Raw genomic sequence first — 20,151 nt, 5'->3', positions numbered from 1 at the left:
TTCAGCTTTTGTATGTAGCCATGTATGGCATCAGGCAAAGGAAACCAGAATGTCTCAGATAAATGCCTTGAGACCAGTAATATTTGATGAAGGTCTACAGCAAGATTCCTCTGCTGAGTTTTCATCAGGTGGGCAAGAGTGAAGAAGATGGGTTGGGGCATAAGTCTGAATTTTAGACTATTTTAGGTGAAAAGGCTTTATTTTTTATAAAACCAAATGCTAGCAGCTGCTAAGCTGAACCTAAATGGACTCTCATAGTTTTAAAAGTATATTCCTGAGTGTATTGCTATGTTCTCTGCAAAACATATTATTAATTTGCTTGAACTATTTAGTAAAAAAAAAAAGAAAAAGAATATACTAAAACCCACTAAATTGTATCTTTTAAAGGGATGAATTTTATGGTATGTGAATTATATCTCAAAAAAAGGAACGATAAGAATAAAATACTAATACAAATATATAAAAGAAAAACTACCCCTTTTGTCCAAATATATATATATATATATATAATTTATCTAAATCTGCCCACATGTTATTTCTGGACTGCCTACTGAGTGTGCTACCTTTTAGAAAGCACTGTGAGCTAGGTTTTCCAAATTATTTTATCTAGATAAAGAGAGATGAGTTAGTCTGCCCAGGACACTGGCAGCTAAGTAATAACAGCGTAGAGCTTAGATTCAACCGGTGGCTCCCCGACTTAGAAGGCCCTGTTCGCATCGCTGTAGTTCACTGTCCCACAACCGCTAGTAGAGTGCAGTGGTCTCCAGGCACCCCCCGACCCCCCTGCGGCTCATCTCTTCCTGTCGCCAGCGGCGACATCCTCCAGCCCACAGGTGCTGTTTGCCCCAGCGAGGTCAGACAGTGGGCGAGGCAGCGACAACGCGAGGGCCGGACACCGAAAAGAGAACGGCAGGTCCATCCTCAGAGCCGCGCCAGCCTCCCGCCCCACAGCAGGCGGGAAACCTGGCGCCCGAGCGGCGATGGCGCTGAAGGCCCGTCCGGCCGGGCTGACAGCGCCCGGGCCTGCGGGGGCCTGCGGGGGCCTGCGGGGGCCTGCGGGGGCCTGCGGGGGCCTGCGGGGGCCTGCGGGGGCCTGCGGGGGCCTGCGGGGGCCTGCGGGGGCCTGCGGGGTTGCCCGCCATCGACGCTCCTAGCGGCCTTCCGGGGCCGGTCCGCGTCTGGGCCTGCGCGGCGGGGCAGGGCTCTGCGGGACGGCCTAGGCCGCCGCTAGGAGCTTCCCGCACGGCCCTGGCCCCGGGGCCGCGGGCGGCGGGCAGGCAGCGCGCCGGGCAGCCCTCGGCGCGAGGCTATGGCGGCGGCGCTGGGGACGCGCGGGGCGACGCGGCGCTGGCTCGCGGCGCTGGGAGGCAGGAGCCAGAGCCTCGCGGCCATGGTGAGTGCCGAGGGCCCGCGGTGCGGGAGGAGGCCGAGGCCCAGCCACGCCGGCCGAGGGGCGAAGGGCCCGGGGCGGGCCCCGAAGCGGGCCTGACTTCGGGAAGCCACGTTTGGGCACCCGGCGCCTGCCGACGCGCTGGTCTGAGACAGGGGTGGCCGTAGCATCTTCCAGTTTTCTCTCGGCTTAGAATTTCGTCGTAGTCTCCGAAATTGCCAACCGGAAAACAAACCACCACGACTTAAGTGTTAAAAAAAATAAAGTCAGTATGAAAAGCAGTTGTGAAAATTCTTCACTCGTGATGTGACGAAAGCTGCTTGTCGGGTCGTCTAGATTGTGCGCTCGGTGAGAGCAGGCACCGTTTCTCGCTCTCTGTAAACGGGGCCCTGAATGTTGAATTAACTCGTCTGTCTTGGTGTTAATTTTTTGGAGTAATTACTAATAAATTATCTTTTGAGTTGCACACTGATTTTTTTTTTTTTTTTTTTTATCCCTAGAGGCGCCCGGTCCATTCCCCCGTTTTATAAATTAATATATTGGGGGCAAAGTTGAGAGAAAGTTTTAACATGCAGCACCACCTAGTGGGAATATGTTGTATTAAACTCACCGTTTCATTTTCTTAAATTGCTTGTTAGAGCCCATTTGGCAGTTTGAATTTTTTTTTTAATAGAAAAAAAATGTGACTCGGTGATGGAGAAGATAAGCATTCTGCTTCATGGCCATTAAGGTGAGAACACAAGTTGAGTGCTTACTGTCACCTAGGCGTGTCCTAAGGCACACTTCTATCTAGGGCGCTGGTGATGGAGTACAGTGATGGAGTACAGTGGTGGCATTGGGGAGGAGTGAGTAAACAGATGCGTTTGGAGTGGCTGCCACGTGCCAGGCTGTATGCTGGGTGCCTCCACACTTAAGATCTCTTTAAGCCTTTTAAAAATCTTGGCAGGTGTATGTGGTAACATCCGCACTCTAAAACATTGCGATTCAGAGAGGCTGAGAGTTACTCAGCATCCACAGCTGAAAGCAACAAAGCTAGGCTTGGATTGAAGATTGCTCTCCAAATCCTATGCTTTCCCTGTCTCTCTGCACAGCTCCCACAGAAAGAAAATTAAGTCCACCACAAAGGGTTCTGTGGAGTGTGTGTCCTCAAGGGGACTGTTTATGTTATCTGGGTGAAGTGACTCCATTTTCCAGTGCTGTACCTGGTTCCTCTTCCTAGGTGGACACCAGCAGTGAGCACAGTTCATGGACCTCAGTGCAGATGTGGAGGTTTAGGGAGGAGGAAAGCAGCCCAGAGTGTGCTCCACAGACTCCCAGTGGCTGCTGCATAACCTGCAGCATAGTCAATAGTTTTCTTTGCAGCTATTCAGTGATAATTGTTTCCTTAGCAAAATAGTCTTAGTTGAATTAAAATATTTAAATGTTTAAAGTTTTTAGTTAATTTCCTGTAGTAGGTCTTCTGTGAAATTTTTCCCAGCTGTCATTAAAAAGCTAATGAATAGATGCTTCTTTTTAATGGTATGTGGTTTTTGATAACAAGCCTTTAAACATCTTTATTTAATTAAGAGGCATTCTCATTATCTCCTGTTAGTTGTAGGGAAGGGTAGCTGACTAAGCAAGGAAGAGAAACTAGAAGGTTGGCTCATTAGCATCCTTTTTTCCTTTTTGCAGATTGTCTATAAGTTTACTTACTTTGCCTTAATTACACTGATAAAAGGTTTTAGGATTTCTGAAGTGGGAATGAATTGAAGTTTCAGGGCAGAGTATCCAGCTCAGCCTTTGGTTGCCCTTTGATAAGGAACCCTTAAGTTAGTTAGTTCTTTCAGGGGCCAGTCCCTCCCTCACCTGAGCAGGTGATCGCCCAGCATACGGGTAAGACAGGAGGTACTGGTGGGCAGAATGAGAACGTACCTCTTCTGACTTCTCCTAGGGTGTTCTTTTCTCTGTCTGTCATGCTGCTTAGAGTTCTTTCAGTTAAAAAACAAGTAGCATGGCAAGTGTGGGCCTGTTAACTAACAGAACTCTGGGTTTGGGAATGTCCTCACCAGGATGGATAGGAACAAGGTGGACAGTTGTGCACAAGTGCTTCCAAGTGGGCAGTGCTGTGGCCAGATGGTTGAGGGAGTTTGTCTTACTGATGCTTCTGAGAAAACTCACTCCACTAAAGCAAGGGCTTTTTAACCTATAGCCCAGAGGGTGTGTGAATGCCCAGAAGTTATTTTACAAAATCCCCTGTAAATGTGCATTTATTTTTTCCTCTCTGAGGATTGATCGGTCTTAACTGGGATTGAAAGGGGATGGTGAACTCAGATAGCTGAGACCCATGTGAGTAAGGACTGAAGGCTGCTGAGGTGATATGGGGCCATCCAAAGAGAGTGGACCAGGAATTGAGAGTCCTGAGTTCTAATCCTGGTTCTGCTGCTGGACTTGCAGGATTCCTTGGGTGAGTGTGTTACCTCAGTTTCCTAAGTCCTGGAATGTTGGCCATTGGTTATGATCTTTGGTAAGATGTCCAGATGGTCAACCTCAACTTTGTCTGTAAGAAACCAGGAAAGCTGAATTGTAAAGTTAGAGGCGTTTGTAAGGGGTGATAAGCCCACATACCATGGAGGCAACTTATTTTGTACAGAGCCAGTCTTGTTTTTATCTCTTTTGAGAACTTTGTATTTTGAGAACAAAAGAATCAGAGATGGTTAGAAATCGTAGTCCTTAAGACTTTTTTCTGTATCTCTACATAAAGTAAAGAGCTGTACATGTATTTGAATTTAACCAAACCTCTACATTTCAGGTATTAAATGTGTTCTTTTCATAGTCAGCAGGTACCCACCAGTTGACTGCAGAGGAGAGGAGCCAGATGATACTTGACCTTAAAGCAGCAGGATGGTTGGAATTAAATGAGAGAGATGCCATCTACAAAGAGTTCTCTTTCAAAAATTTTAATCAGGTAATTAGTACATATTCTTGCTTGTGTCATGGTTTTTCTTTTTTTTTTTTTGGTCACCTTAGGCTGTAACTCTTTCTATTGGTACTGGTTGTCTGGTGCCCTGTGGCTCCAGGATCTAAATCTGTTCTTCCTAAATAATTCAGTGATAGTTACTCTTTCCTGCCACCCAACTGGGTGATTCTCAACTCTAGGGGAAGAGGATGATTTGTGTGATTTGGAAAAATCAAATTCTGAAACCACTATTGCTCTGATTTGGTGTTTGTTAGGATATTTAATTCCCTTTCAAATTTTAAATAACATTAATGGAGTGTCAGCTTTTTATATTTTTCACAAGGGGGCATGAGTAAAAACGGTTGGGAAACATACACCTGCTTGACTGATTTCCCCCAGGTTTCTTGGATGATTGTCAAGTTTTCTTTCTCCTGATAGTTGCATTTCTGTCTCTAAATCAGTCTCCAGGCTGCACCCTCTTCTGATTGGTTCATTTTCTCCAAGTCCAATAGCCAGCCCTTGTAACTTTTCTTGAAAGCTGGCCCCCACCTTGAAGATTGAGCCTTAACAGGAGAACTGTTCCATTAGGGCCCCACCCTGTTTAGAGAGTCATCTCCCATGACTTACCCTTCAGTTCTTACTCCACTGCATTTATATAAGGTCCAAGCTTTAGACTGTTCCATGTTTGTTCAGTTAGTTTGGTAATCCTCTGGACAGATTTATTGTTTTTATTTATATTAGGTGTCAGCATCTAGAAGGCAGAGACCATGTTTGCTCAAATAACTGTCTATTGTACCTAACACAGTTCTGGGTACAAACAAGCATTGGCTAAATGCAGACATTGATTACAGTGTTTGCTAGTTTCTGGAAGGGTGTGAGGACCAGATTTCCACCAAAGAAACCTTCAGCATGTTTTCCTAGTAAATGCCGTTGGCTCCACTGTGCTGCACGCCCCATTCTGCTCTCCATCCATCTGGCTGCCAGCCTTCTGCTGTGTCTCCCACTCCTGAGGAAGCCTGGACCAAGCAGGCTCCGTGTCCCTGCTGCCCCACGTGCTCGATGGCTCTTGTCAGGGGCTTAGCACTCTGTGGCTGGTGGCAGGGAATCCCATTGGTACAGTAAGCTTGTGCATAAGCTCTAGGTAGCATTTTCCAAGCTTATTAAAATTCTTACATGTGTACAGCCTGACTTCTTTAAGCCTGGGCTAATTTATTGGGCTTGAACATGTGGCTTAAAGTACTTGAGGAGTGTTGCCTAGGGCTCTGCCCATGAGTCAGTCATCCAGCCCCATTCTTAACCTTGTGCTCAGGGTACCTTTGGAAGCTGTGCAGGGCATCCTTGATTAATAGTAATATTATTCACCAGGGCATTTAATTAACTTGACTTTTTTTTACCCTACCTTCACTCACCTTTTAGGAGAAAGAGGCAGGTGACAAGAAGATCAGCTGCCATCAGGGCACATACTCAGAGAACCAGCCCTGAGATTATGTCCTGGGGTCAGTTTTCGAGCCAGGCTCTTGTGACTTCAGCATGTAATGGCAACTGAGGTCATGACAGGTGTCAGCGCCCACCACCCAGAGACCACCAGGAACATGGCCAGAGCTGAACGAGCTGGGCTGTTGCTTGTTGCAGTGAGGGAGAGTGCTTACCCTATACGGGGGGCTGTGGGGCATCTCAGGAGGATGGTGTAGGGAAAAACTTACCACAGGGTTTGGGCTGGTGCTAGTGATTTTGGAGTCTTTAAGGATCAGGGCTTAGATCTGGGTTGGATGCTGTCAGAAAATGGGTTCTTCTGCGATTCACTATTTTAATAAATCTTATCTGTAGGGAGAATGGACTACAGTGGGACCAAAGCTGAAATTGGTAAAGAGGCAGCAGTCTCCCATTAGCCTGGGGGTGGGTGGGCAGGTGTTTGGTGTTTTGTGATTTGGACAGTGTTCGTGTTTTGTCTGTGCTGAGATATTGGAGAGTTCGTGTCCGTGATTCTGTTATTGTCACGATTACAGTCATTGTTACAGGAACGGTTTTATTTTTGTTCTCATCTTTCATGGTCACAGGGCAACCCTGTCTGATGTTGATTTTCAACACCATGGCCTAGATGTGAGTGCCAGGCGGGCTTCTAGCAACTTAGAGGCTTAGGCGATCATAGTCCAGGCAGCTGCCAGGTGTTGGACTGATTTTGTCTTTTTCACAACTAATGTTTAGACTGGTGACCCTCTGGCCCTGTTAGATCGTCACTTATCTTTCACTTATTTTTCAATACAGAAAAGGTACATTTTAAATTATAAAGCAATGCTATAAAACATTAAAATAGGGTGGTATAAATTAAAAATTTTTCCCATTGCAACTACTTCTGTCTTTTTTTCTATCCTCTTGTAGTCTTTCTCCACATGTATAGTTTATTCATAATGTGACAATTGTACACGCATTTACATTTCTAAAAAGTAGTTTCATTTTTATTGTAAAGGTAATACTCATTAACGAATATTTATTAAGCACCTCCCCTGTGCCAGACACTATTCTAAGTGCATGTAGCTCCCATTCTAGTGGAGAAGTTAGGCAATAAACAAGTGAATAGATAGTGTAATTTTAGGTAGTAGTAAGTCATGAGGGAGAGTAAAGCAGGGTCTTGGGATGGAGAGGGGTGAGGAGGTGAGCACACTGTTTACGCTGGAGCGGCCTGGGGAGGGGACCCTGAGGCCTGAGTAATACAAGGGAGTTCAGCACGTGAGGAGCTAGAGAACGAGCTCTGCGGGTAAAGAGACAGCAGGGGCCAGATATCTCGAGCAGGAGGGATCTTAGCGGACTATGGAAGAGCCAGGAGGCCAGCGTTCTGGAGGGGACAGAAGGGAGAAGGGGTTAGAGAGAGGGAGGGGCCAAGCACAGGAACTTTGTGACCTTGACACGGAGTGTGAGTTTTATCCTCTGAAAGAAAGCTCTTGGAGAATTGCAGGCAGAGAAGTGCCATGGTTTGGGTTATGTTCTAAAGAGCTCACCCTGGCTGTTCTGTGATGAGCAGATGGTGGAAGGGCAAGAGTGGCACCAGGCAGAGTGTGGAAGTTGCCATGTAATAGGCTAGGCAAGAGATGGTAGGAGACCATGGCAATAGCAGTGGAATGTGGAGAGAAATGAAGGATTTCTCATTTATTTTGAAGGTAGGATGATCCAGACTGTCAGATTGGATGTGGGGAGAATGAGAAGGTCAAGGATGATCCCAAGGCTCTGGCTCAAGCTGTAGGGTAAAGGGGAGTGTCATTTTCTTGCCTGAGGAAAGTGGGGCAGAGATCAGGGTAGGGAATTAAGAATCCCTATGTTAGACATGTCAGGTTTGAGATACTAGTCACCTAAGTGGCGATGTCCATCAACAGCTGGAGATAGGAGATCAGAGTTCAGGCTGGAGATAACAGGGCACCTCCAGAAAGGATAATTGTGAGAGCTCCGTCATGGATGGGCTGGGCTGGAACGGGCAGGTGGAGGTGCAGGTGTGCTGTGTCCATTGTGATGGAAGGAATGCTGAGTGTACGTGTACAGGTGCAGGTAGGTTGCTCCGTTTGTCCTGAAGAAGGTGCTTTTTCCTTTGATGGCTTCTGTTTTTTTGAAGTGAAGTCATCAACTGAGAATGAGTCAGGGTGGGAGGGAGGAGTGTTGGAGCTCTGGGGAAACAGGAAAATAGGCAAGAAGCAGTCCTCTTAGAGACTGAGACGGCGAAGGGACTAGCGAAGTGTGGTTGGCTGCTGAGCAGGTCTCAGTGTCACTGGGGATACATGGGCAAAGATTTAAGGTGAAGATCCTGTGTGTTTTTACACAGGCTTGGAGAAGGTGTTGGGTTGGGCTTCATGAAGGCTGAAGTGTTTTTTTTTAATTAATTTCTTTTTTGAAGTACAGTTGATTCACAATTTGTGTTAGTTCTTGCTGTTCCGTGATTCAGTTTTATTTGCCTGTGTGCACATTGTTTTTCATGTTCTCCTCTCTTATGGTTTATCCTGGCATAATTTCTTGCGCTGTACAGTGGGGCTTTGTTGTTTGTCCGCCCTTTATATGATAGTCTGTGTCTGCTGATTTCAGACCCTAGTCCATCCCTACCCCTCAGCAGACCTGCTCTTTATGTCTGTGCGTCTGTCTCTGTTCTGTGGATAGATTTGAGTCGTATTTTAGATTCCACATATAAGTGATGGCACATGATATTTATCTCTCTTTCTGATGTATTTCACTTAGTGTAATCTCTAGGTCCATCCGTGTTGCTGCACATGGCGTTATTTCGTTCTTTTTATGGCTGAGTAGTACTCCGTTTTTTATGTATACTACATGTCCTGCATCTGTTGATGGACATTTAGGTCATTTCCACGTCTTGGCTATTGTGAATAGTGCTGCAGTGAACATAGGGGTGCGTGTATCTTTTTGAACTATCTTTTTGTCCAGATATACGCTTAGGAGTGGCATTGTAGGATCATATGGCAACTCTGTTTTTAGTTTTTTTTAAGGAACCTCCAAACTGTTTTTCATAGTGGCTTTACCAATTTACATTCCCACCAACAGGAGGAACAGGGCGGGTTTCCTTTTCTGCACTCCCTCTTCTGCATTTGTCATTTGTAGGCTTTTTCATGGTGGCCATTCTGACCGGTGTGAGGTGGTACCTTATTGTAGTTTTCATTTGCATTTCTCTAATAATTGGTGATGTTGTGCATCTTTTCATGTGCCTCTTGGCCATCTGTATGTCTTTTTTGGAGAAATGTCTATTTGGATCTTCTGCCCATTTTTTGAATAGTTTGTTTGTTTTTTGTCATTGAGTTGCATGAACCTAACAAGCGCTGAACTTTTGCCAGAAGACTGCAGTGGTGGAATAGGGGGCAAGGAAACTAAGGACATGTGCAGATAAGGGGTCAAAATATTGGACCTTGGAGTCTAAGCTGGTGAGGAGGGAAGTGCAGCTGTGATGTGCGGGACGGAGAGTGAAGAGGTCGGAGTGTCAACTAATGCATCCGCTTTGCAGGGCAGTGAAGTGATGTTTATCAGCTTTTAAAATATACTTACCCATTGTCTGAATCTACACGTTTATTTTCCAGGTACAGTTCCCCGTGTATGCCAAATGGATATGACAAGATGTCTACTCCAGCCCTGTGGGCTTGTAGTTTCTTTCTTGTGAGCAGGCATTTCCACACGCATGTGTACGCCTTGCTGAGACCACATCTCCCTCCCTGCAGCCCTGCCCTTGGCAGAGTCATGGGAGGCCCACTGTGCTCCATGTGACAGCACCTCTCCAGGCTGTGACGTTATACCCTGGAGGGAATTGTGGGCAGAGCTGATGACCCGCATCTCCCTTAAGAGACTTCACTCCACACTGGGTGTTAGCATATATATATATTTGGTCTTTGCTAAATATATAGGTAAAAAATGTTCTGTTTTGTTGGCTAAGTAGGGTGTGAACATTTTTCAGTTCTTTACACAGTCTTGTCATTTTACTTATAATAAATCTTTCAGAAGTGAGATTACCTTTGTAGGGTGTTACAGTTTTTAAATGCTTTGCTTATGTGGTGGGTATATGTGAAACGGTATCCTAAGTTTGCTGTAGAATTCATTTATTTTACTGCTGTAGAAATTGAACCACACATTTTAGAAAGATTTTCATTTACCCTGGATGAAAAACACTTCTCAGCGCTTTGGGTTATACTGCTGCTGCTGCTGCTAAGTTGCATCAGTTGTGTCCGACTCTGTGCGACCCCACAGACAGCAGCCCCCAGGCTCCCCTGTCCCTGGGATTCTCCAGGCAAGAACACGAGTGGGTTGCCATTTCGTTCTCCAATGCATGAAAGTGAAAAGTGAAAGTGAAGTCGCTCAGTCGTGTCCGACTCTTAGCGACTCCATGGATTGCAGCCTACCAGGCTCCTCCATCCATGGGATTTTCCAGGCAAGAGTACTGGAGTGGGGTGCCATTGCCTTCTCCATGGGTTATACTAGGTTTTACTATAAAGAAGATTTTTTTTTTCCTTTCAGACATCTTATTCCAAGATATGGTTAGTTCCAAATAGTTCACGTGCATTTGGTAGCTCAGATCAGTGCAGATACTTAGTGATTATAGGTGTGAAAATTCCCGAGGGAATAGCATAGGTGGAGGAAGTGGCCATGGGTTTCAGTTGCTGTCAGCCCACTGTCTTTCCTCGGTGGCGATGCAAAGGCAATGGTGAGACTCCATGAGTTTTCTGAGCACGGAGTGCCAAGGCTGAGGCAGGAAGTTTCAACATTTGGAGTGCTTAGACAAAGGGTGGGGTCAGCATTTGTAAAGGAGTTTTGCTTTTCTTTCTCTTCGTGTAGACATAAGGAGGGAGAGGTCTCTAAGTGACATGTAAACGTATTCTGAGGTGTTTGGCAACTGCAGGGTGACTGCATTGAAAGAACAGAATGTCAGTTAGAAATGTGGGTGTGACCCTTCCATAAAGATACGTTTTATTCGGCACTGTCATGTGGGGACAAGTGGGAAGCTTACAAAATCAGAGGAAATTTTATGCTTTGGAAGCAGGTGCCGAAGGTGAAGCTTTGAAACCCAGGCACCAGCTACTCAAGATGCCAGCAGGTGGAGCCCTCCAGGGCAGGAGCCAGGTGGTCCCGGCAGCGTCAGAGGCCTCCCCCCACCACCGGGGAAGGCTCTCCGATTTCTCACTCTTGGGTACTGGAGCACTGTTGTTCAGCACAGAAACAAACTTGTATCAGGAATAGATAGAGAGTGGGGGTGGGGCAACTGACCTAGTTAGATATGTTTTGAATGAGTGAAGAGTTCTGGGTGGAGGAGATACGGAGTTTCCACTTGGTGATGGAGATCACTTTTGATTCACGAGCTTTGTGAGAAAGAACTGTAGTTCTCTGCATTCCTGGAGGAACTCCTATACCTTGTCTATGCTTTATTAGGTAGGCCTGCGCAGGGCATTTGATTTTGTTAGAGGGACTTAGGAACTGACTGATGCTTAGCCAGGTTTAACCTACAAAAATGGCTCTTTTGTTAGGACACGGTTCAGTCTAATAGTTGGTCCAAGTAGAGTATCTCTCGCAGGGCAGGGTCCAAGCTCTGTTCATGCTATATATTGTTCATCACATTTTGGTGAATGTAACTGCTGCCATGAAAGGCACTGGGGTGGTGAGAGGCCTTCAGAATGGCCTAGGCTGTGGTGGTGGCGGCAGTGGGGGAGGTTTCTGTGTGTCTAGCCGCAGTAGCACCATATGTAAGTTTGGGGGTTTGTAAAATGGTTTCTATTCCTGTGCCTGGAGCTTCTGCTGTAAAACAGTTGAAAGTTACTGTCGCTGACTTACTTTGTAAAGATGTTTTATTGAGGAATTTGATAATAGGCTTATGGTTAACATTTTGAAACACTTAGTGAAGTCAAAGGCTTGTTGATACCAGAAGACAGACAACCGTTAATGAAAATCTTAACGGTTCTCAAAGGACATGGGTGGAGGTCTCAGGCGCTGTCCTTGTGAAAGAATTAGTCCAAGTTTTATTGTTCATTGTTGGATACCACATCTTGGTGCACATCAAAGCTATGAGTCAGTAGTGCTGTAATATAAATGTCACATCTGAGTGCTCTTGAAAGTGGTTGTTGCCTGCCTGGAGAAGGTAGAGAAACACTTCAGCGGGAATGTTCCTGAGGCTTCAGCACCATGGAGGTTAGAAAGTATCATTTTGCTTTTAAAGTTTAAACTAGTATCTGTGTGTCCAGGAGCCAGGTAAAGTGGAAACGTGTCTGAGTATCACACCGGTAGCTTGCTCATAACATGTGCCCACAGATGGGCTTTGTTAGCCAGCTAGAACCCCGAGAAAGTGCTCACAGTTATCATTGGAGTAGACAGTAGAGATGCTCACATTTATGTAAACTTTTTTGGTAAGCATTTTTGTAAACTTACCTAAAATTTAAGAAGCGAGTAAGAATATCTGTGTGGTGTATTCATGTTGATTTTCACTTTGAAGTTGTTCCGGGAGCCCTGGGAAGGACACGCTGATGTTGTCAGGTGGTGGCTGGGATGTTGGTTTTATGTCCATCAAGATAGGGAAATTAAAGCCTCAAATGTTGTCATTCAGAGTCTTGCTTCTGCTGTTTATGTCATAGAATAGGTTTAGGCCTGATGTGTATTTGTAAAAACACATGTGATAGATAGACGAGGGGAAATGTAAAACAGGTGTAAAAAATGCAAATATGACACCACACTGCAATGTGAAAACACTGTGGTCATTACACCGTCCTTTAATAAAAATGGACTTTTAACTGCATCGTTTTTTCTTAGTCGTATAGTAAATCTTCTGTTTACACAACTTTGCCTGAGTATTTTGTAAAAGTCAAACAGCCAAGAAATATAATTTCCTCAAAAGTCTTTGTCTTGCCCTTTTACAGATGGCGTAAAATCAGGTGTGTAAAAAATAAAAAGCAGTTTGAGCTGACGTGAAAGGTATTTCAGATTTATGCTTTGCAGATGATATTGGTATGATTAATGCATTCATTGTTTTTTTTTATTGCTTTTCACAGATAATGTACATGATGCATGGAAAATGTTGTGGGTTTAAATCTTTGCCAGGTTTAGACTGTGAATATCAACAGATGTTATCATATAAGTACTATAATTATTATAAAATAAAAAATTTGTCATGAAATGCATTGACATAAATTTCATTTATGTAAATTGCTTTCATTAGTATAAAACCTTAGTGTAGCTGTTAGGGTTTGAGAAGCACTTTAGATGAGATTAACTGGGTATAATGTGGTCACAAATGGGCTGCTTTAAATTTAACTGACAAGAAAATAACACTCGAAAGTTAGGAAATTACCGAGGCATTTGATTTCAGCCTGCATTGCTGGTACCGCTTAAATAGGCTGAATATGAATTAATAACAATGGACTGCTGGCTCGATAATTACGGAAAATAATTTAAAGGAGAACTTAAGTAATCACTTAAAAATATTTTGGTCTTGTTCTTTTCTGTTTTTCTTTGGTATGCCAGTCCATTGCTTCAGTGCAGCCATTATCAATAGTGTTTAGGTTTGCACAGCAAGAGTTTGGTCAGTAGGGTTTTGGTGCATTAGAGCCATGACACAGAAACTTGCATCCAGCTGTGCGGAAATACAGACCGTGGGTGCCTGATGAAGTGGCTTTATCAACTAGTTAGCTCTTCTGAACAGCTGATACAGTTCCATACTCACGATTCTGTGGCCAGGTGGTGTCCAGTGCTTCTCCGACCTCAGGAGGCGTGTAGCCCACCTGAGCTCACCCCGGCACTGAGCTCACCCCGGCTCTGAGCTCTCAGTGCTGTGCTCTTTTCTGTGCAGCCTTTATAAAACAAAGCAATGCACCCTCTCCCCTGTCCTGCAGGTAATTTATTGTTATCATGTTGCCCTTCTGATCCAGGCTGGATTGAGCTATTCTGACTAATTCACTAGAATTAGTCTCCTGAATTTTACAGGACACTGAACCAGACTGAGATCGTGGCCTGGCCTTGGTCACTTAGGGTCGCATCACGATTACTAGGTGCCAGACTCATCTCTGGATCCCTTAGCAATGTTTTTAGATCCTACTCTGGTATAGAAAGGTGTTTTTTTTTTTTTTTTCTTCTGTGTTTTCCTTGTTTTCCAAGGATTGCCTGTTGGATTACTTTTCTGCCTTAAATGGGTTTGACAATACTTCCCTGAGAAAGGGACTATTCACAAACCAGAACAAACAAAGCTGTACTTGTGTGGGAGCAACCAAGATATCCCTGTTGAGCAATCGGAGGTTATGGAAAATGATTTAAAGGAGACCTTTACATTTATTTGCATAGTTTAATTGTATTGTTAAAGTCAGTTTTATCAAAATAATAAATGCTACTAATGAATCAGTTTGCTCCTGTGCTCTCAGCTAGTAAGTCAGGATTGTGGCCTTCTGCTATATTGTTCATCAAACTGGCTTGAAATGCCTTGTCCTTGCCACCGCAACCCTGGCCATGGACGTGCACCATGTGCCCGGAGCAGACCCAGTGAGGCTGGATGCCATCTGGTCTCTCCACTGAGAGCCAGAGGGCCTGTCTCTGGCAGGATCAGTGAGTGTAGCGAGATCTCTGGGTTGGCACCCACTGAAGGACTGGCACTGTCTAGGCCCAAGGCCTGGAAGGAGAAAGATGCAAAAGAAATACCTGATTTCGTCCCTGCCCAGAAGAGTTGCCAGTTTGGTTGTGGAGGTGGAACATCTGACTTGTATAAGATATGGATAGTTGATCTTTTAAATTGCCATGCTAACCGGGCACTGAAATATGAAATACTAAGATGCCGAAAGAGGGGTAACCCAGGAAGCCCGCCTGGAGTGGGGGCAGGGGTTTGATAAATCTGAGAGGTTTTATAGAGGGCAGGAGTTACTGGGGAGGGGTCAGCAGATGGCACAGGTCAGGGACGAGGAGCAAGAGGGCACATCTTACTATGATGTGTGGGGGCGGTGAAGGCCCGAAGATTGGTTCAGTGAACTGGGCTGAAGGCTGGCAAGGAGGGTCCTTGTGTCACTCTCTCCCTCTTTGAGCATTGCCTCAGGTTTAACGTCTCTGTAAGCGAACTCTTATCTTTCTGTCTTTCCTACAAGGAAATTTCCTAAAAGAAACCTCTTTGTTTGTCTCGGCTGGACCACCATTCTCTCAAGCCCCCAGGCCTGAAACTGAAGACTTACCTTGGCGATCAGTCACCAGGAACCGATCTGACTGTGCTTCCCGTCTGGGTGCACCTTCCCGCCCCGTTACTCTCCTGTGGCCATGGCTTTTTATCTCTAGGCCCTCTGCCTTCATTGGCTTTTGTGCTGCTTCATTGTAACCAGGTTGGTCTCTGCTCAGAAAATCCCATCTCCTTCCCGTTATGTTTTCTAGGACATCATCTTCTCAGAGGATTTCAAAGCCGCCTGCCATCTCTAACCTTACCTCTTGAGTCTGTTAGAGATTAGAACGGTGAGGTACCCGAGTCATCCTAGTCACCCCGTCACGGAAGAGGTGGGGAAACCAGGGATGGGGGAGTAGAAGCAGTCGTGTCCACAGTGGAGCTGGAGCTCCCTCCCTGAGTGTTTCAGTTCATTTCTTTGCTGCAGTTTCCAAGCTGTTCTTCCCCCTCGTGCACTGCTTCTCACCTGCACCTGTCCTGTCCCCATCTGACCACACGCTCCACATTTGGAGAAAGGTGTTTTTTTAATCTTATGCATGCAACACTAATAAACAGTTACTGTGCACTTACTGTAGGCCAGGCAGTGTGCTAGACACAGAGGTGCTTTGGTGAGCAAAGCAGGTGTTTCCCCCATTTCCATGGTGCTTACAGCATAGAAGGGGAGAGAGAGCATAATCAAAGAAAGTAGTGCATATATAATTGCCCATTGTGATAAGTGCCATGAAGGAGCATCCTAATAGTTAATGCTTAATGAACACTCAACTTTGGGCCAGGCACTATGTGGTGAGGACTTCACATGTATTTATTCATTTAATCCTCACAAATCCGTACCTTCACAGAGAATATTTGACTCATTTTACAGATAAGGATATAAAAGTTTATATTAAGGAACTTTTCCAAGGCCCCACAGAGGAGTTGGGGTTTGAGCTAGGCAATCCGTGCGTCAGTTTGTTGGTATGGATACCACCTCTCCTGTGGAAAAGAGAGAGAAAAATGTGGGAGAGAAAAATGTGAAACCCGAATTCAGCTGGAGGAGAGCTGTCAGGGAAGAAGATCTGTTTAAGGAACCAATAAGTCGATGCATTTTCTTTTTCTTTTTATTCCTTTGTCCATTTGGTATTTTATTTGCACGTGTGTATTGCATCCCTAGGAAAAGAATATCAGAATTTTCTTTCCTTTGTTTTTGTTTTGCTTCTTATGATGCCAGCTGAGGTTGTCAGCATAAGGAAACCAAATGGGCAGTCTGCCATATTTTTAGGTCTTTGAGCTTCACATCAAATCTGGTACTGAGGACTCTACACTTGTTTAACCTGTCCATGAGGTTAACAACGATTTTCCCAGCTCTGTGATCATCAGTGATTTCAAATTCGCCAGTGTAACTGTTCTTCCTTACTACTGTTGGAAACTGGACAATGACTTTGGAGCACAGTCTAGTAAGAACCTGGTGTTTGCATCTCTTTGGCATCATCAATGTTCTTAGAGCGTCAGCCAAGACATTCATGTACATAGGACAATATGGCAGCACAGAAAAGTGACAGGAAGAGGACAGGAAGGGTGAGGGTACAGCATTATGGAAAGTGGGCAGACTGTGTGGGGACTTAGAGAATGAAGTGGAAGCAGAAGGGGACAAAAGTCACATGAAGGGAAGAGTAAGGAGGCTGTTGGATTTGTCCAGGTGAAACATCATCGCTCGGTGGACACAGCAGGAGATGGTGGACTGGGGAGTGACGGAGGGAAGCAGAAAGGTGTGGAGGCTGGAGCTGCTTTCAGCTCTTTACATGAGCAGGAACCAATGATGCCACACATAACTCTTGCAGGGCATAAAAATATCAAGAGAAAACCCAAGTTTCCCTGAGTTAGTTTCCCTGGGTGGTGAGGAAGAAGAGCAGGGGATGTTAAGAACGACTTTCAGGTTAAGGACCTGAGGAAGTGAGTGGTCAGAAGTGACATTTACTGAGTTGGGTAAGTGTGGCAAAGGAACAGGATTAGGGTGCGCAGATCAAGGTTTCTGGTTTGGATATTGTTAAGTGTGAGTTGCTATGAGACATCCCGAAATCACCTCCAAGAAGGTAGCTTTATGTCTGGGTTGTAGATAACTGGGGAGGCATAGATGTGTATGGAACCAAGCCAATATAATAGATGAGGTCACCCAGGCAGAAACTGTAGTGTGAGCAGAGGTGAGCGCTCAGAACTCAATCCATTAAGGGCTTGGATAGAAGAGGAGGTGCTGGCAGACCACTGAGAAAGACTTTATAGTGAAATAGGAAGACAGTCAGGCCAGTGTGGTACACAGAATCCAAAGGAAGACGGTGTTTTAAAAGGGAGAGTGGAATCAGCTCTGCCGACACTCCAAGTAAGGTGAGTTCTAAAAGATTATCACAGATGAAGCAGCCTGGAGTCATCCGTGGCCATCAGAAGGATGATTCAGATAGAGTGAGGGGCACAGGCCAGCCTGGAGAGGAAGTGGAGCTCACGTGCCTTATATAAGTCTGTAGCCACAGATGTTAGTCTCCTGTCTGTTCTTTCTGTTTGTAATTCGGCCCTTGCATGATCTTATTTGTTTGTGGTTTTCTTTCAACCTTGTTTGATATTCAACCTGTGAATGTTAGCACTTGAAGGGATGAAGCAAATGAGGCCTAGGGGTGAAGCTGCCAGAGAACCAGTGGCAGAATTAGGATGTGAGTGCAGCTTAGATGGTGTAACAGAGGAATGCGACTACTTAGCTTTGTCTCTGTGCGTCTAACGTCTAAGTACCTTGAGGGCCAAGGCTTGGCTTGTGCTTGTGAACCTCTCCCACAGTGCCCTCCCCGTATCATCTAGGTATTTTGAATCCATGAAGCCCCTTGATTGGGCTCACATAGGTGACCCTGGTCAGTGCCCTTAGCCTCAGGGGAGCATAGTGTTTTTCTTTTTTTTGTCTCCTACAGGTTATTACCTAAAACTCTCACCAGGAACTTCTTCTCATTCCTTGCTCCTAGACACCAGATGTTTCTGAATGGTGACCAACTTACTGGCCCCTAAGTTGCTGTGTATGATGGGATACTCCTTAGGGCCATGGCGCCTTTTCCCAGTAGAACAGCACTGATTTGTGCCTTTGTTCCGCAGGCAGTTTTAAAGTGTTGGAGAAAGAAACAGGCCACTTGTGGCATCTCTAGTAAATCACCTCCAATAAGGAAAGGCTGGGGTTGGCACTTACTTGATATTTTGGCTCCACAGTTCAGCCACACACACCCAGACTTTTATAAATCTTGGTGTCCTGAGGGACCATGGCAGGTTCTTCCAAGACTCTACAGATGTCACACTGCCGCAGGCCTTTTACCTGTTATCAATTAGGCACTCATTTCTGTTTCCAGACAGTTCTTTTAATCTCAGATCCCTTTCCTTTTCTATAGCCACTGGTTCAGCCCTCTTGGCTGATTTTCTTTTCTTTCTTTTTTTTTAAATCATAACTTGGTGGTCTTCCAGATAGAAAAGTTTTAAAAATTTGATACATTTTTTAATGTAAACATTTTTTGATATAAAAATATTATTTAAAGGTCATTCTTAATATTGATAGGTAATTCTAATATTGCATTATTTACCTGAAATGAAGCCAAGTCAGTTTTCTTTCTGACAGTTTGAAGAGTCACAAAGTATTTTACAAACCAGTGAGCGTTTTCTAGGCATTAGTAGCTCATTGTTGGGTGACCTGGGAAATAACGTAGGTGTTTTCACTGAAGCTTCCCAGCAGCCTTGTGAGTTTGGGTATTAGGAAGCCCAGTTTAGGAGTGGTAGGAAGGAAGCTGCTCAGACTCACAGAGGAAGCAGCAATGAGCCGTCCTTCCAAGGCCCAGCTTCCTACTTTAAGGCCACAGCTCTTTTCTAACCCAAGTCTGTGTTTTGAGGGATAGTGGAATAATTCAAGATATGGATGCTGTTCTATTTAGGAACATCCTAGACCTTTGAAGGAACAACTCAGCTGTTCAAAATTGAGTCTGTTTCTTTGTTGTTTTTAAGAAATGGTGTTTATTTTGGAGGGCTTCAAAGAGGCCATATGTTCTTTGCATATTTTAAAGGAAAGGGTAGGCAGCTACTGATAGGAATTTGACCTGTAAATTGCTACATGGTTCTGCATGCCCTGTCCTGAAAGCATTAGTTGATTGACCAGTTGTAGATTGGGGGTCTAAGTCAGTTGTAGATTGGGGGTCAACTTCTGCCTGGAGAAGAAAGTCACATTCAGATAGAATGTCTGCAGAGAGCCTCTAAAAACTTAACTTTGCAAATTAGAACTCTGCATGGAGAAGATACACTTCTGCATTGAGAGATGCCAGCTTTCTGACCATTCAGCTGTGAATACAGATGTGTAGAAGAGAGGGCCATTGTAATTCTAAATGTCTTCATCTATGATTCTGTTATGTAAGCTTGAAAATGAGTCTCTTCCATCTTCTTATTTGTTTAAAACTGTAAGCTTTAAATAGAAGGGTTTAATGTTTTTGGATTACTCATACCTCACAGAGATTAACCAGGCCACTCTCTCTTACGGGAATGATAGCACCCTGTTAGGTTTGTGTGGTCTGTTTAGCTTGTTAATAAATACTTTTTTTTTTTCTGATTGCATAGTATGTTTTGTAACTTTGAAAACACAGTAAAGTATCAAGAAGAAAAATGTGTCCTTTGCCCACTTAGAGCAATATGCGTGAATGCATATTTTGTGAGTATATATATACGTACATGTTGGTGGTTTAGTCACTAAGTTGTGACCAACTCTTGCGACCACATGGACTGTAGCCCACCAGGCTCCTCTGTCCATGGGATTCTCCAGGCAAGAATACTGGAGTGGGTTGCCATTTCCTTCTTCAGGGGATCTTTCCCACCCAGGAATTGAACCTGGGTCTCCTGTATTCCTGACAGATTCTTTACCAACTGAGTTCGAGGGAATTTCCTATGTATGTACATATGTTTATATATACATACATGTACATACACATATGTATATAAAACATGCTTATGTATATGTAACCATATATGTATGTACATATGTTTATATATATATTTTTTGAGTCATATCGTGGACGCTTTTCTCAGTCACTTTTTTTCACTTCATACATGGTGAACATTTTTTCCTATCAGTAAAATATTTTGCTTCATGATTTTTAATGGTGGGATATATAGAGTATTCCATTGAACGGGAAGGCCCTGTTT

The 20,151-nt window shown here is 44.6% G+C and overlaps 1 protein-coding gene across 3 annotated transcripts in view; it reads left to right on the top strand.

Moving 5' to 3' along the window:
• Positions 1 to 1,174: 1,174 nt before the first annotated feature.
• Positions 1,175 to 20,151, top strand: part of PCBD2 (pterin-4 alpha-carbinolamine dehydratase 2) — a 44,895-nt gene continuing 25,918 nt past the window's right edge. Inside the window, exons 1-3 of one of the 3 annotated variants that reach the window (XM_055429141.2) lie at positions 1,295 to 1,393; positions 2,064 to 2,120; positions 4,203 to 4,334. In XM_055429141.2, coding sequence (XP_055285116.1) covers positions 2,109 to 2,120; positions 4,203 to 4,334 — 144 coding nt within the window. In that variant the 5' untranslated portion in view covers positions 1,295 to 1,393; positions 2,064 to 2,108. Of the gene's footprint in view, positions 1,394 to 2,063; positions 2,121 to 4,202; positions 4,335 to 20,151 lie in introns of all 3 variants that reach the window. The other 2 variants (XM_055429140.2, XM_055429139.2) reach the window with 2 other exon arrangements.

This window comes from Moschus berezovskii, chromosome 8 (assembly GCF_049115385.1).
Source record: "Moschus berezovskii isolate FMDL1 chromosome 8, NW_MosBer_1.0, whole genome shotgun sequence".
Lineage (NCBI taxonomy): Eukaryota > Metazoa > Chordata > Mammalia > Artiodactyla > Moschidae > Moschus > Moschus berezovskii.
The sequence above is the reverse complement of the archived record's forward strand: the minus strand, read 5'-3'. Positions and strand labels throughout refer to the sequence as shown.